Source organism: Lactuca sativa, chromosome 8, assembly GCF_002870075.4.
Source record: "Lactuca sativa cultivar Salinas chromosome 8, Lsat_Salinas_v11, whole genome shotgun sequence".
Taxonomy (NCBI): Eukaryota; Viridiplantae; Streptophyta; class Magnoliopsida; order Asterales; family Asteraceae; genus Lactuca; species Lactuca sativa.
Genome location: NC_056630.2, coordinates 83,910,357 through 83,928,300, shown reverse-complemented (window position 1 = coordinate 83,928,300; position 17,944 = coordinate 83,910,357). Strand labels below are relative to the sequence as shown.

Sequence of the window (17,944 nt, the reverse complement as noted above, 5' to 3'; positions counted from 1 at the left end):
AGAAATGAGCCGAGTTCCATACGCTTCTGCAGTTGGCTCAATCATGTACTCTATGACTTGTACTCGCCCTGATGTAGCCTTTGCTTTGAGCATGGTTAGTAGATATCAAGGGAACCCTGGCAGAGCCCATTGGATTACGGTCAAGAATATCCTTAAGTACCTTCGGAGGACAAAGGAATGGTTTTTAGTCCTCGGAGGGAGTGATGACTTGAAGGTGCGAGGGTATAGTGACGCCAGCTTTCAGACCGACGGGGACAACTACCGTTCGCAGTCGGGCTGGGTCATTACCCTGAATGGAGGAGCAGTAACTTGGAAAAGTTCCAAGCAGGAAACTGTAGCTGAGTCAACGTGTGAATCAAAGTACATTGCAGCGAGCGAAGCATCGAAAGAGGCAATATGGTTGAAGAACTTCATCGGTGATCTTCGAGTTGTGCCTGCCATAATGGAGCCCATGGAGATTTTCTGTGATAATGAAGGTGCGGTTGCCTTGACCAAGGAACCGAGGGATCATGGTAGATCTAGACATATCGACAGAAAATATCACTTTATTAGACATCGAGTAGAAGAAGGACAACTCGTAGTGAAGAGGATATCATCAGAAGATAACCCAGCAGATCGGCTTACAAAGGGACTGAGCAGGGTTAAGCACTTGCAGCATGCTAGGAGTATTGGGCTGAAGGATGATATTAGTATAGATTAGATAGTATTAGAAACGTGTAATAGATAAATGTAATTAACATTTGATGATTAAATAAAAGAGTATTATTTATGAGTAATGTTACTGCCTTATGTTAATTGTTTAACTATTGTTTCACTTTGCATGTTTTGACTTCCAGAATAATTGAGTTTATTAAGAATAATCGAATTATTCAAATTATCCACAATCGTTCATTTGTTGGAAGTAGGTATGAATGAAGATTGTCATGAATTGGTATGTAGATTGTCTAAATGGTATTAGACATAGCAAAAGTTTGATGCAACCTTCATGAGTGCTTATGAACTAGTTTTGAGCATTAGAACAAACCCGCGCTTGTTGGAATCACCTTATGGAATGTGATAAAAAGGGTGATCGCAAGACGATAATATCATATGGTGTTAAAACCTAGATATATGGTTTGTTATTTGTTGATTGGTTGTACATTGATAATGCGAAACCGCATCAGTAACTTGATGTTATAAAACACATTGTTGTGTATAGATGATTAATGAATAAGTAAATGCATATAAGTCGAAGTTTATCTGTTACTTTTATCCTAAGAGGGTAAAAGCGATATCTCGGCTGCTCGATGATTTGATTTGACTTATGTGTCGGGCCCGGTCAGAACTGAATTGATGTGTTCGATTAAGTTCTATGTCAAATAAATCTGAGATCGAGAAACCAAATGCTAGACAATTGGTTCCATGTAAATGTCTGCATGATATCTAAACAGAGGACTGTACGATCCCTTATCTAAAGGACAAGATTGATTAGATAGAGTTTTACAGCGTCTTTGAGAGCTACAATTGCTAATCGGATTATACTTGTATTTAGTTACTAGACTTATCCAAGTGGGAGACTGTTGGAATAGTGTCTAAGGCTGTAACTATATTAGGCAAGTATTTGACCTGATTGTGCATGGTCCTTTTGGGTTGCCTTCACCATAGCAACTTGACATGATGATTTATAATGAGAGAAAAAATATTATTAATATATTATGAGAATAATATAAGGAATAATAATATTATTATTTGATTAATATAAGTCATAAATTAATTAGGAATTAATTTGGTGACTTAAAGAGATTAATTGAATAAAGGGGCATAAACTGTCAATTGAATGATAGTTGTATTTTGGGCTATAATCCCTTAAGGATAAAGGGGGACGGTTTTGAGGGCTTTGGATAGACCTTAAAATCATCCAAGGCTTATCATTAGGGTATTGGATTGTTTCGGGCCTAAGTTATCCAAGTAGGGTTTTAAAGGTGAAACCCTAGGAGCCTTACAAGTATAAATAGACCCAAGGGGTTGATGAAATCGACACTCTTGCCTTTGGAAGAACCTTGGCCGATTTCTAGCTCCTCTCTCCTCTCTCCATAATCATCCTCTTGTTAGTTGGTGTTTGTAAGCCATTAGAGGAGTGACAATTGTGACTCTAAAGCTCCAAGGACAAGAAGATTCAAGCAAGTGATTCAAGGTAATCTTTCAAATCTGATTTCTTATGTTATTATACTCTAATAGTCATTAGAAGTCTTGGATTCAATGCATGTTCAATTAGAGAAACCTAGATCCAAGCATTAGGGTTTGTATGTGCACATAGGAATGTTCATATGGCTAAAACCCATCAATAAGATCATAGTTCGACAGCGGATTTTGAGAGCTATGATTGCTAATCGAATTTTGAAGTTACATTGGAAGTTATAGTTATTAGACTTATCCAAGTGGGATATTATTGGATTTGGTGTCTAAGCCCATAACTATAATTGGTATGTACTCAATCCGATAGTAGCATGGTCCTGTTGGGTTGCCTTCACCACAGCAATTTGATAGGATGGATATTTGAGAAAGAGGTTATTTGAAATCATACTTATACGAATAATATATTTATTGAGAAATCATACTATTTAATTGGTATTGATCAAGAATTAATTTGGAATTAATTTAGTGATCAATTGAGACTAATTAAATTAACGGTGACTGATTATGTAAATCAGTAGTACATATAATGTGGGCTAATGATCCATGTGGATTTGGGATGGACTAATTCTATGTGAGAGTCCATGAAGAGTTAGTGCACAAGGCCCATCAAATGAGTTATTGGATTGATTAAAGCCTAATCATATGAATTAGGGTTTCCAAGATGAAACCCTAGGAATTCCACATTATAAATGTAACCCCTAGCACTCCAAAAGTTGGCCAAGACTTCCAAGAATAAACCCTAGCCATTTTGGGTGCCTCCTAACCTCTCTCTCATATTCCTCCATTTGCTTTTGGTCTTTGTGACTTATTATAGGTATCACATTTGAGGTATTAAGCTCTTGAAAGGCTAAGAACTACAAGCTACAACTAAGATGTATTCATCTAACTAGTTTTTTTGTTATAAATCTCCAAATTGTATGCGAGTTAAGGTTTATGCTTTGGGTGAAATGAAATTTCATGTATAACTTGATAAAACTTAAATCCAAAGCATTAGGGTTGTATGTGCACCATATGATTGTTATATTGCTAAAAACCCATCAGTTCTACCATAAGCATCATATCAAATAATAGTGTGGTAACTTGGGGTATACTTTCTGGCTCCGGCTGATCGTACACATCACGTCCTTCCTTGGTCACTTATTAAAACAATTTTGAAAACCATTTTTTAAAACTCTTGCAGTTCCTTAGTTTGAGTATGGATTCACATGAATGCTCCTCCAATTCGCTAAAACCAAGGCTTTGATACCAACTTGTAACATCACAAAAATTTTAACTTTTCAAAAACAACAATCAGAAACAATAATGATTACAAAAACATTGTTTCAAAAGTATAATTCAGTAACTAGAGTATCCTAAAATCCAAATAACACAAAAAGTGAAGGATGTGCATGATCACGCCTTTGCCTTGCCACGGTCCTCTAAAGTGCCTGAAACAGCAACTAAATATGTAAGCCAAAGCTTAGTGAGTTCCCCTAAGTACCACAACCTAACATAACAAACAATAGAATGCATATAGAGCCTTCAGCATGACTGGACCGCCGCACGGGCCTTCAGCCTATCGGGACCACTCTCCGAGCCTTCAGACTGACTGGACTGCCTTGCAAGCCTTCAGTCTATCTGAACCACCCTGTGTATCTTGGCCTTCAATACCAGCTCGTCTGCCTTAACCCAGTAAACCATAAGATATCAATATAAACATTACCAATCAATAAACAACAACATGTGTAGTCCTACAGATCTACCAGTCTAATCACATAACCAATAATGACATATCTCCACATAACATCATACAAAAAATCAGGATATCTAATCCAATGGGCCCGCCTTGGTGCCTTCGACCCTTAAGTACAGTTAGGAAAACTCAACTCAAACTGCTAAAAATCAGATAAACGCTCGGACTGCTAATCCGGAAAATTCCCACGCTAATCAATCAAATAAAACCCCAATTAATAATTAAGCCATAAATCATAAGTAGGAATCTTTCTCGTTTGTCCAACTTCTAGGGTGAAATGTCACTTTACCCTTTCCTCGCTTGGCCCAATAACCGAGGCCCAACATAATGGCTCCAAAAGCCCAATATGACCCAAATTCCTAAATAACACTCCAATCCCACCATAAGCCCAAATCCAAGAAGATCCAAAGTCAGAAATACTAATGGACCAACAAGGCCTAAAAACCCTAATCGTCCAAATACAGCCCAAACCGCAAAAGTCCACTGCTGCTGAGTACGCCCGACGTACTTAAACTTACGCCCTGCGTACTCCTTATTTGGCCAGTATGTGTTGCGTATAAGCTAGGTATGCCCGACGTACTAAGATGCTTGCATGATCGGGGACTCGACAACATATGCTTGCGTAAGCCCAACATACACGCCCATTAAATGTTTTTCCATTAAGTGCTTAATACTTGCAACCAACGTCTAAACTTAAGATCCAAGTCTTGTGAAACATCTTAATCCATAAAGTCATGAACTTGGAGCCTTTGCATGGCTCAAAAGAACCCAAACCTTACTTTTAGCATTCTGCTTTCACCAAATGGACCTAAACACATGCATGGATGATCCAAACCATCAAGATGCTAACTTTACGGATTACGGACATCAAAAACATCAAGAAAAGCAACTCCTAACTTCTGGAGTGGAAGAAACCCACTAGATCTCATCATAGTACCAAAAAGGGACCAAAACTTCCTAAAGACTATATCTAAGCATACAAGGAGCAAGTTCCAAGCTTTATACCTCAATGAAGATGGAAATGATGTGAGAAATCTAGATCTACAAGCTCTCCTTTGATCAAGGCTCCTTCTTTGAAGCTCTTCTTCCTCAAATCTAACAAACACAGACTAAAGACGCAAACAAGAAGATCAAATCTCCTGAAGAAGGGCTAGGGTTTCGAAATAGGACTCAAAGGGAAATGAAAGCTGAGAAATGAGAGGATCATGGGTCATAATGTTGTTTAAATAGGGTCCAACCCCTAAATTTTAGGGTTTTCCCCTTGAGTGCGTACTCACAACGTACGCGAAGTACACCCAGCGTACTCTAAGTTTTCCCAAAATGGCAAAACTTCCCACTAGGGACCAAATCTGCAAAACATTTACACACTAAGGGTAAAAAATGAAAAGTACTTTTAAATCGGGTGTTACACTAAGGATATGATCAAGATTGCATGATTGTATGCTAGGAGATATGCTTGTATATGCGTATTGATTGAGTTTTTAGAACTTCATGCTAGTATTGATTCAAATATTTGATAGAATGTCCTGATTAAGTTATGCTCTAGTTTGGATAACTCGATGTTCGAATGCCGCTTGCTTTGTGCTTTTAGGGATATCCATTAATATCAACTAATTATTAAGAGAATATGTTGGGTTACATGTGTTGGATTAAGGTGTCTAAGCCAATAACTAAATTGGTATATTCTTGAATTAGAAGCAAAGTCTTGTTTGGGTTGCCTTCAAAACTAGTATTTGAATAAAATGATTTTAGGTGAGAGAGGTTGAATTGATAATTTATTATATGATTAATAAATTGGAATAAATAGTTTATTAATATAATATATGATTAATATATTAATAGTATATAATAATAATTAATCAATCAAAAATTAATTGGAATTAATTAAAAGTGCACGGGCTGTTTGGTTATTTATTGAAAGTTGAAGCAGGAAAGTTCAAGAAGCCTATGGATGGGGGTGAACTAAATATGGCTAGGAATGACCTAGAAATTTCGTTCATGAGGCTTAGGATAAGGAGATAAGGGAGCTTGATTATTCTATTAATTAATCTGAGCCTTATCCCCAAAGCCCTAGCTTTGGCCTCAAGTTTCCTTCAACTATATTAACCCCTCCCCAGCTCTCATTATTTTGTCCACTCTTTCTTGCCTTCATAGAGCCAGAATTTTTCTCAAGCCTCCTCTCTCCTCAAGTCTTCTTGTTACTAGGGTTTTGGATACAAGTCATTAGAGGCATTTATTCCTTTGGTGCTACCTTTCCAAGATCTAGAAGAAGGATTCCACTTTGATTATTTACAATAATAATCAAAAGGAATGTAACCCTAATTTTTCATGAATTTGTATTTTATAGCCTCTCTCCTAGGTTTTCTTGATATTAATAGTTAGTTGCTATCAATAGAGAAAACATAGATCCTTTCTAGGTTGCATGTGAACTTAAGGGTTTAAGTGTTTTTCCGCCACATGTAAATTTTTTTTAACCTAGAAAACCCATCAGTGTTTTCAAAGACTTAGTTTTCTATTTGATTGTGCACTACAATGAATTGATCAAAATTAGGGTTTATGAAAATTAAACCCTAAAGGCTTAAAATTTCGACTTGGCTAGGGTTTTTGGGAACCCTAGCCACCACCCCCTTATTTTCGAAAATTGTATGCTTATGCATAGGGTTTCTAGTTTACTTAATTATTATTTGAATAACTAAAATCTAGGGGTGAACATAATAACCAAAAAACCGAACCAAAACAAAATTAACTGATATAACCGAACCATATTAACCGAACCATTTTAAAAACCGTTGGTTCGGTTTCTAATTTTTATTAACCGATAACTAATGGTTCGGTTATGGTTTTATTGGTTAACCAAACCAATATTAACCGAACCACTAACTTTATATTTTAATATATAAAAATTATAGATTATATATAAAATAATATATTCAAACTTATTCAATACCCATTAAAATTTCAAAATATAATCCATTAATCTTCACTTACCAGGAGACGAAAGAACAATCAAAGCATCAAAGGCGGATCACACAGACACACACAATCTTTCAATCATGCATTAAGCTAGATTATTTATTAATTATGTAATTCTTAATCGGCTAATTCTACAATTTGTAAAGATTATTCACAATTAGTTTAATCTTCACACTTATAATCATAATCGAAGGCTTCTCACATCGTTAATCATAATCAAATATTGTTTTGACTTTATAGTCCTATTCGAATGATGTTTTGACTTTATAATCAAGATTTATAGGTAAGTTAAGTTTTTGGTTCATCTTGACTTTGAGATATATTAAGAATATTTTTTTTTGGCTTTTTTATTTACCGCTTTTGTCTAAATCACATTGAATGTATATGAGTGATTGATTTTTTTTATCCAGATAACACATAATATGAATGTTTGGCTCTTTTCTTACACTTTTTGATTTAATCACATTGAACATGTATGATGTTTGACTTTATTTTAATGTTAATATCAATTATCAATATATGAAATTATTAATGTCAATTTTTTTAACGTTTTATACTTTTATTAAATGTTTTTTTTATTTTGAATGTGACTATGTGTTATCTCACTTGAGTATCAAAGCTACACATTTTATTCTATTACTATAACCTATGTTACAAACATTGGTGACGATGATTTTTTTAATTCTCTTTTTATTTTTTATGCCAATATACTTTCGACATTTATATTATTTTGAACATTATGGTTATCCAATATTAACCATTAACCGACAAAAACCATTAACCATAACCAATATTAATCATACCCAATGGGTACCAAAATGCATTAACCAATAGTAATGGTTATGGTTCGGTTTTGACCAATAACCGAACCAACCGCTCCATACACACCCCTACTAAAACCTGATAAGCCCTACCCTTTTTTGAAAATTAAAAGGATAAGGGTTAGGATTAAATTTTAATTATTTAAATTAATTGTTTAATTGGTAAATAAACATTTAATCCATGAAATTAAATTATCTATTAATTGTTTAATTGGTAAATAATATGATTTAGATTTATTTAATTAATTTTTTTAATGAAGATAAAAGATTAAACCATTATTTAGTTTAAAAATAATTATTATTAATTGTTAAATTCGAAAGATTAATTTTAAACCTTAGTATTTTGAAAAGGTTTAAAATACACCTTATACGATATATATAATTAAAGGTTTAATATATTATATGTATAAGACAAGTCAGTCAAATCGTTAGTACGCCTCATTCACGAAGCCATACTATAAGGGGGTATAAGGAAGTGGTCTATAAAATGGTCTTTGAATGAGTGTCTACTCTCACCCACCACTCCCTTGTATGGTGGATGGTCGTTAGCCGAACAGATTTTATAGGACATAACCTCTCAAAAGTATGATGTTATTAAAGTACTAGAACCTTTTGAATGAATCCCAACTCTAGTTACTTTTGGAGAAAATTGTGAAGTATATGCTAGTCCATGAAAATGCACATCACTCTTTATTTGTCGTTAATGGAGCATGTGTGATTAACCGACACACTAATTTGGGACTATAAAGTTGAATGATGGACAAATAGAAAATTATCATTGTTAATGGAGCGTATGTGGTTTAACGACACATTAATCTGAGATGATAAACGACATTGAGGTTGTCAAGTGGGTTTGCATGGCTATTCACATCTTATTTGTGATCCTCAACATTCCAGTCATAAATTTGAAGAGCATAATCTGAGATTAAACATGACATTGATAAGATTCAATGAATCTTAGACGATCTAGGAGTTTCATGCTAGATTGAAATTGGTAAATTTGTATTACCTACCTTGATAAATTCGCAATTAGATTACGAGATCCCTTTTCTTTATTGTGAATTGTATTTTTAGATCCTAGCCTTGATGTAACACCCCGAGTTTAGAAATGCAAGTTCAGGGTTCTTAGTGTAAATAAGGAAGTTCGACTCGGCGAGTCGATGGATGAACTCGGCGAGTCGAGTCACGGTTCTGGTCACGTGTTAAGTGACCGACTCGGCGAGTCAGAAGTTGGACTCGGCGAGTTGGTGCTGAAGGGAGAAAAACCCTAATCCGAGGATTGTGCCCTATATAAATCACATTATAACCCACCTTCAACCTCTTGGCTACCCATTTGAGATCCAGAAACCCTCATCCCATGTGTGTGACTCCATTGATGAAGAATTAGAGCTTGGAAGAGAAAATTGGTGTAAGAAGCTTAGGGATTTGGAGACCATCATCAAGGGGCTTGGGTAGATCTGGAATCTACTTCTGTTTGGGCACATTTCAGGGGTAAGGAACCTCCTCCTTAAGCTATTTCATTATTGATTCATGAATGGTGGTTGATTTGGGATTCATTAGCTTGTTTGGGAGCTATCTCAAGTTTGAGGCTTAGATCTGAAGTTGCTACTTTAGATCTAGACTTGTGGTGGCCCAAAAGGTCCTAAAGTTCTGGTCTAAGAGTCATTGGTGAAGCCCTTTGTCTTGAACCCTAGCCCTAGAAGTGTTTTGGGTTTATATCTCCTTGCTTTCACGTAAAGTTTGCAACTTTATGTGAGGGTTAGGCTGTAGAGGAATGGATCTATGGATTGGAGTCCCTGCATGGCTTGAGAAGCCTCTGTTTGGAATGAGAACTGAAGAGACTTGGCAAGTCACATGGGTGCATAGACGAGTTGTATGAATATGTGCATGGACTCGGCGAGTTGGAAGAACAACTCGGCGAGTCTGGACGTGGAACCCTAGCCTTTTCTGGTTAAGCCGTGTCTCGGTGAGTTGAGGGACAACTCGGTGAGTTGAGCAGGATGGGATCGAAGATTGTTGGACTCGACGAGTCTTGGGGTGACTACGCGAGTTGAGTCGTGATTGGGAGTTTCTGAGTATAAGGACTCGACGAGTCAACGCATTGACGCAGTGAGTAGGGCCAACCAGGAAGGTTGACTTTGGCTGAGGACTTTGACTTTGACCAAGGGTTGACCAGTTGACTTCCAAGGGTATTTTGGTAATTATTGGTATTTATTGGATTTGGTTATTTGGTAATGTTCAGTGCTGGAGTTCGTTTCGATGGTCAGAGCGGCATGATCTTATTCTTCAGTCGGCAGTTGCATGTGAGTTATCCTCACTATATCAACAGGGTCTAAGGCACCAAGGCCGACCCTTTATCAGATTGAAATCTGGGGATATGTTATTGCTTGCTATGTCTATATCCTTGTTATTAGGATGGTGTATGTTAGAGACCTGGTTAAGGTCGGTATCCTGGTATATAGGATGATGCTATGTTAGTGACCGGTTAGGTCGGTATCCTGGTTAGGATGTTGTTATGATATGTGATCTGCTAGATCGGTTTGATTAGATGTGAATTGTTATATGATTATATGTTTATGTGCACATGGTTGTTTGGACTGGGGTTGGGTTGAGACAGGTCCTGCTTTGTGTTGTAGGCCAACATACCCTGGGCGGACCGGTTAGACCGAAGGCCCAACGAGCTGTCCGGATAGGCTGAAGGCCCCAAGAGGGCAGACCAGACGTGCCGAGGCTCGGAGAGTGGACCAGATAGACTGAAGGCCCGGTGCCGGCGGACCAGTCACACTGTAGACTAGGAGGGATAATGGACCAGGTGGGCTGAAGGCCCGATGCGGGCGGACCAGTCACACTGTAGACTCGGAGAGAGAGTAGACCGGGTGGACTGAAGGCCTGGTGCAGGCGGACCAGTCACACTGTAGACTCGATATGCATGGCTTTTCTGTTTATGATATGATATGATATGTGTGTGGTATTGTGGTTGGTATTTTGGGGATAACTCACTAAGCTTTCGGGCTTACAGTTTCAGTGTATTGTTTCAGGTACTTCAGGAGACCGTGGCAAGGCGAAGGCCTGATCGTACCGCTCCTCAGTTTTATGTTGATGTTTCTGGAATACTCTGATAATAAATGAACTGAAAACCTTTTTGTAATAATTTAATGAATATGGGTTGTCTTTGAAAAGTTTAAATTGGTTGAAATTTTATGGTCGTTACACTTGAATATTTATTTTGGATTAAAATATTAAGGATCTATATCACTAAATAAAAACTATGTCTCTTTATATAGATTTTTGGAAATAGTGAACTCACTACTACTCAAGTCGGCTCCTCAAACTCAAAATTCTCTCTACTCTTGATTTTGTCGAAAGTGAAGCTCACTGGTCCTAGCTACATGGATTGGATGAGGAACTTGAAGATGACCCTTCATTATGAGGGCAAGGAATATATCCTCGAAAAGATTCTTGTCAAAATCAATGAATCCACCGCTACTCCTGAGGAGATTGCCTCTTTCAACAAACATCATGATGATGCCACAAAGGTCGCTTGCATCATGGTGGCCACTATGGAACCTAAGTTAGGCAAGTTCTATGAGGACTATTGGTCATACAAGATGGCTCTTGACCTTGCTGGAATGTTCCACAAGAAGGCGAGGCAAAATCGGTTCGAAGTGGTCAAATCTTTCATGATGTGCAAGCTCAAGGAAGGAGAAACTGTTTTCCCTCATGTACAAAAGATACAAAGGTACATGGAAAAACTCCATAAGCTCAATGTGTCGTTTGATGATGAGTTTTCCATTGATATGGTTCTTAACTCATTACCTCCTAGTTATGATCAGTTCGTTTTGACCTATCATTTGAACAATAAGGAGACGACATTGATTGAGCTTCATAATTTGTTGCAAACTACTGAACCAGGGATGAAAAAAAATTATGTCTCTACTACATCAAATGCTCATGTCCTTGTTATTGGATCTGGAAAAGGGAAGAAAAATAAGTCTCCTTCTCAATCCGGTAGGAAAGGAAGGTCATGCTGGAGGGGCTAGTACTGGATGAAAGTCGAAGCCCAACTTTGATGTCCCTGCGGTCAGTGATCCAAAGGAGGCCACTTGCTTCCATTGTGGTGAAAAGGGCCATTGGAGAAGAAGATGCCCTAAGTACCTGCAGTACTTGAAGGATGGCAAGATCAAGGCGTCCTGTTCAGGTATTTACACTATTCAAGTTAATAACACACAACTTTCTCATTCTTGGGTCCTTGACATAGGATGTGATTTCCACATTTGTTTTGATCTATAAGGAATAAGTGTAAGTGAGGAGGTAGAGCATGGGAAGCTAAATTTAATCATGGGGAATATGCGATCTTCACATGTTACCAATATTGGAACATATGGGTTTATGCTTAGTAGTGGTGTTAGGTTTAATTTGATTAATTGTTGATATTCGTCAGATATGACACAAAACATTATTTCATTTATGCGCTATTTAGATAAGGTTTTAGATATTCATTTGATAATAAAGTTGGTTCTATTTCTGCTTATCATAATGGTGTTTTATGTTTGAAGCTTTACCTTGTAATGGTGTGTATGAGACTGTGACTTGTGTTGATAACCTAGGCAATAGTGTTTTTCATATTGATTCGTCTAATGGTATGGACAAAGAATGTTTGTGGCATTGTCTTCTTGGGAACATAAACAAGAAATGCATCACCCAGCTCCAAAAGGATGGAGTGTTGGAATCATTTGATCTTAGGACAGATGATGAATGTGAATCTTGTCTCTTGAGCAAGATGACAAAATCACCTTTCACTGGAACATGTAAAAGAGGTAAAGGATTGTTGAACCTAATCCATACGGATGTGTAACCCATTTAGTTCCACCACAAGAGATGCTAATCGATAATATGTGACATTTTACAGATGATTATAGCATATATGATTATATCTACTTGATTAAACATAAATCAGAAATATTTGAAAAGTTCAAAGAGTTTAAGCACAAAGTCGAGAATCAATTAGGCATGAAGATAAAGATGCGTAGATCTGACAGAGGTGGTGAGTATCTTAGTATCGAGTTCCACGACCATCTCAAGGAATGTGGAATCATTTCACAATTGACTCCTCCCGTAACACCACAACTTAATGGTGTGGCTGAGAGGCATAATCGAACCTTACTAGCCATGGTTCGTTCCATGATGAGTCGAGCTTCTCTTCCTATTCATTTATGGGGGTATACGTTAGAGAAAACCACCCATATCGTGAATCTTATTCTAACAAAGAAGGTTGCCAAAACACCTCATGATATGTGGACATGGAAAGCTCCCTCGCCTGCACACATATCAAGGTTTGGGGTTGTGAAGCACTCGTAAAACGAGAGACGCATGACAAACTTGAACCCAGAGCCAAGAAGTGTTATTTCATTGTCAAGCCACAAAAGTCCTTTGGGTACTTGTTCTACAGACGCAGTGGTAACGTGGTCTTTGTAGCTCGAAGAAGAGTGTTTTGCAAGAGAGAGAACTCATATTCAAAGAGGACAGTGGGATTACTATTTATCTTGAATAAATTCAAGATTCATCCACTGAATGAACCTCAGAAAACACTAGCACTCAACATGAGGAAGAGGTTGCAATTGAGCCAGTTGACAGCTCATTACCCCTTCGTCATTCCAGTAGGGTTAGCATGTCACCTTAGTTCTGTGGTTTCGATATCACTACAGATGGTGACATGTTTGACAATGATCGTACACTAGTAAATTTGGGTGAACCTACTAACTACAAGGAAGCAATGGTAGGCCATGAGGTTGTTAAATGGAAGGAGGCAATAAAAGGTGGGATTCAGTCCATGTATGATAACCAAGTATGGAACTTGGTTGATCATATGCCTAGTCGAAAGACAGTTGGGTGCAAATGGATCTTCAAAACGAAGACCGACATGGATGGGAAGGTACACACTTATAAAGCTAGGTTGGCTGCAAAGGGCTTTACTCAAACCCAAGCGATTGGCTATGATGAGACATTTTCACTAGTAACTAAAGTAAAGTCTATCAGGATTATGCTTTCTATAGCTGCATTTCATGATTATGAAATTTGGCAGATGGATGTGAAAACCGCTTTCCTTAATGGGAAGCTATATGAAGACATATACATGAGTCAGTCAGAGGGTTTTGTACATGATAAGTTTCCTGATAGGGTTTATAAGCTTAATAAATCCATTTATGGATTAAAACAATCATCTTGCAGTTGGAATCTTTGCTTCCATGAGAAAGTCAAAGAGTTTGGGTTCTCAAGAAGTGAAGATGAGTCCTATATATATATATATATATATATATATATATATATATATATATATATATATACATATACATATATGTCAAACCTAGTGGGAGTTTAGTGACTTTCCTAGTCTTGTTTGTTGATGACATACTCCTTATAGGAAACGACATTCCATCCTTGAAAGAAGTTAAGTCTTGGCTTGGGAAGTGTTTCAGTATGAAAGATCTAGGGGAAGCATCATATATTCTGGGAATAAGGATTCATCAGGATAGAAAGAATCGTCTTATTGGTCTTAACCAAAGTATGTATTTGGATAAAATATTGAAGCGTTTTAGTATGGTGAATTCAAAGAAAGGGGAATTCCCCATTCATAGTACTATCAAGTTGAGTAAGAATCGAACTCCAAGTACTGATGAAGAGATAGGTGACATGAGTCGGGTCCCATATGGTTTGGTTGTAGGATCGATCATGTATGCAATGACCTGTACTCACCCTGATGTGTCTTATACTTTGAGCGTGGTTAGTCGATTTCAGGAAAATCCTAGCAGATGCATTTGGATCGTGGTGAAGAATATTCTTAAGTATCTGCGAAGAACGAAAGACATGTTCCTAGTTCTTGGTGGCGATGATACATTAAGAGTAAGTGGTTATAGTGACTCCAACTTCCAAATAGACCGGAACATATTTTGTTCACAGTCTAGCTAGGCATTCTTACTGAATGGAGGAGTAGTTACTTGGAAAAGTTCCAAGCAAGACACAGTAGCTGATTCCATGTGTGATTCTGAGTACATTGCAGCGAGTGAAGCATCAAAGGAAGCGGCTTGGCTAAAGAACTTTATCGAAGATCTCGGAATCATTCCAACTATTCAAGATCCCATGGAACTATTCTGTGATAATGAAGGTGTGGTTTGTTTAACAAAAGAACCAAAGAATCATTGTATTGTATTATATATGTTTGTATGTATACCGGGCAGAGCCCGATGCTAGTTTGGGCCTGATGAATGTGTTGGGTGGGGCCCATGGCATGTTACGGTCAGATCTATACCGGGCGAGGCCCAATTCCATGTGGGGCCCGATGGATGTTAGGCGAGGCCCATTGTATGTATGATATGTGGTATTTTGGGGAACTCACTAAGCTTTATGCTTACAATTTTATGGTTATGGTTTCAGGTACTTTCAGTTTGATAGGGAAGGGTCCGACGTGACTGCACAACATCCCTCGAAGTTTTATTTCCGCATCGGCTAATTATGGTTTTCTTACTTTGATGTTTAACTGATTTAATCACTTTGGTTTGTTTTTGGAACAACTTAATTGTATGACTTATTGTTTTGAAAATGAAAATTTTACTCTTAATTTTTCGGGACGTTTCAATTCAAAGACCAAGGAGCAGCATGAGGATCATCTGTAGGGGATTCTGGAGACTCTGAGGAGGGAGAGGTTGTATGCCAAGTTCTCCATGTGCAAGTTTTAATTATGCGAGGTGCGGTTTCTTGGGCATCTTGTCAAATAGAAGGGTATATGGGTCGATCCGACCAAGATTCAAACCATAAAGCAATGGGAAGTTTTGAGGTCTCCATCCGAGATTCAAAGTTTCCCTAGTTTAGTTGGGTATTATCGGAGGTTTATCGAGAATTTCTCCAGGATTGTCATTCCGTTGACTAAGTTGACGAATAAGTTTGCTACTTTCTGTTGGGGGCTTGAGTAACAGGCGACATTTGAGACTTTGAGGTAGAAGTTATGCGATACTCTGATCTTGACCCTACCAGAGGGTGTGGATGATTTTGTGGTGTATTGTGATGCATCGATTTCGGGATTGGGTTCAGTTTTGAGGCAGATGAGTCGCGTGATAGCTTATGTTTCGAGGCAGCCGAAGCCTCATGAGGCAAATTATCCCACTCATGATTTGGAGTCGGGGGTAGTGGTTTTTCCCTCAAGATTTGGCACATTACTTGTATCGAGTTCGTTTTATCATTTACACAGATCATAAGAGTTTGAGGTATTTGATGGATTAGCCAAGGAATCATAAGTGGTTGGATGTAGTGAAGGATTATGATTGTGAGATCCTTTATCACCCAGGGAAGGGCAATATGGTGGCTGATGCTCTTATCCGCAAGGTGACTGGTACTCCCATCAGGGATGTTTGTCTGAGGATGACTGTGATTACCCCACTCTTAGATCAAATTTAGGAGGCTCAAGCTGAGGCTATGAAAGAGGAGCACCGGAAGAGTAAGTGCATAGTGGGTCAGGTGGCTTATGTTGATTATGATAGTTGGGGATTATTGACCCTTCATCGGAGATTTTGGTTCCATGTTGCAGGGGTATGTGACATATTTTGATGGAGGAGGCGCATAAGTCGAGGTTTTCTATTCATTCAGGAGAGATGAATATGTGTAGAGACCTCTTGCTTGATTATTGGTGGCCTTGTATGAAGCGAAATGTGGCCTAGTATGTGGAGAGGTGCTTGACTTGTAGGAAAGTCAAGGCCGAGCATTAGCAATCACACGACAAGATGGATTCGTTGGGTGTTCCCGTTTGGAAAGTGGGAAAAGATCATGATGGATTTTATCACAAACTGCTACAGACGCGTGAGGGGTGGATTTGATTTGGGTCATCGTGGACTTATTGACCAAGAGTGCGTATTTTATCCCCATTCAAGAAAGCATTTCCACGGAGAAGTTAGCAGATGTCTATATCTGGGAGGTTGTAGAACGATATGGGGTTCCCATCTCAGTTGTTTCGGATCAAGATGTTCGGTTCACTTCCAAGTTTTGGAAGAGGTTCCATTGGGAGTTGGGTACTCGGTTGCATTTCAGCACAACTTTTCATCCACAAACCAATGGTCAAAGCGAGCGGACTATCCAGACCTTGGAGGATATACTTCGGGTATGTGTGTTGGATTTTGGTGGTAGTTGGGATACGTATCTCCCATTGGCTGAGTTTCTTACAACAACAACTACCACACAGTATTGATCGACCTCCTTTTGAAATGCTTTACGGGAGAAAGTGTCGAGCCCCGATTTACTAGGGTGAGATCAGTCGACAAGTTATGTGTAGCACGGAGGTGGTGCTCTGGACTACTAAGTTGATCCAATAGGTATGCGGGATATTGCAGATCACATAGAGCCAACATAAGATTTACACGGATATACGACAGTCAGACTTGGAATTTTAGGTTGGGGATATCGTACTCCTGAAGGTGTCACCTTGGAAAGGTGTCATCCGGTTTAGGAATCGGGGCAAGCTGGGCCCCAAATATATCAGTCCCTTGAGGGTTATTGCATGGGTGGGTCGGGTTGCTTATCGTTTAGAGCTACCCAAGGAGCTCAGTCATATTCACAACACTTTTTTTATGTCTCTCAGTTGTCAAAGTGTTTGGTTGATGACTCCACAGTGGTTCGTTTAGAGGATATTTAGGTGGATGAGCGCCTGAATTACATAGAGAGATCAGTTGTGATCATAGACAATAAGATGAATACTTTGCGAAATAAAGTTATGGGTCTAGTGAAGGTGCAATGGCAACACCAGAAGGGTTCAAAGTGGACATGGGATCCTGATGAGGAGATGAGAGAGCATTAGCCAAAGTTGTTTATGGAAGCGGACTTCGAGGACGAAGTCTGATTCAAGTAGGGGAGAATTATAACACTCAGTTTTCAGGTAAATTTCTTAAATTCTAAAGTGTTTATTGATTTTGTGCATTGACCTAGTTCGTCAGACATAATCATGGTACACTGGGCGTACCATGGAGAATCTTAGACACAAGGTTTTCCTCCTAGTACGTTGGGCGTACATATGGTACGCTGGTCATAGTCGAGCCAAAGTTCACCCCTAAATTTTAGTGTTTGGACCCTATTTAAGCACCTTATAACCCTAAGGCCTCTTCTATGATCAGCCTCCTTCATCCCAAAGTAGTTCCCACGAAACCCTAATCCCATTTTAAAGTGTTTTGAGCCTTGTGTGTGTTTGGTTCATCTTGAAGAAAGA

General features: G+C 38.3%; 1 protein-coding gene across 1 annotated transcript; it reads left to right on the top strand.

Moving 5' to 3' along the window:
- Positions 1 to 11,090: 11,090 nt before the first annotated feature.
- On the top strand, positions 11,091 to 11,741 carry LOC111913730 (uncharacterized). The gene has a single exon (XM_023909435.1). It carries the CDS (start codon positions 11,091 to 11,093, stop codon positions 11,739 to 11,741), a length of 651 nt encoding a protein of 216 aa, XP_023765203.1.
- The last annotated feature ends 6,203 nt before the right edge of the window (positions 11,742 to 17,944 follow it).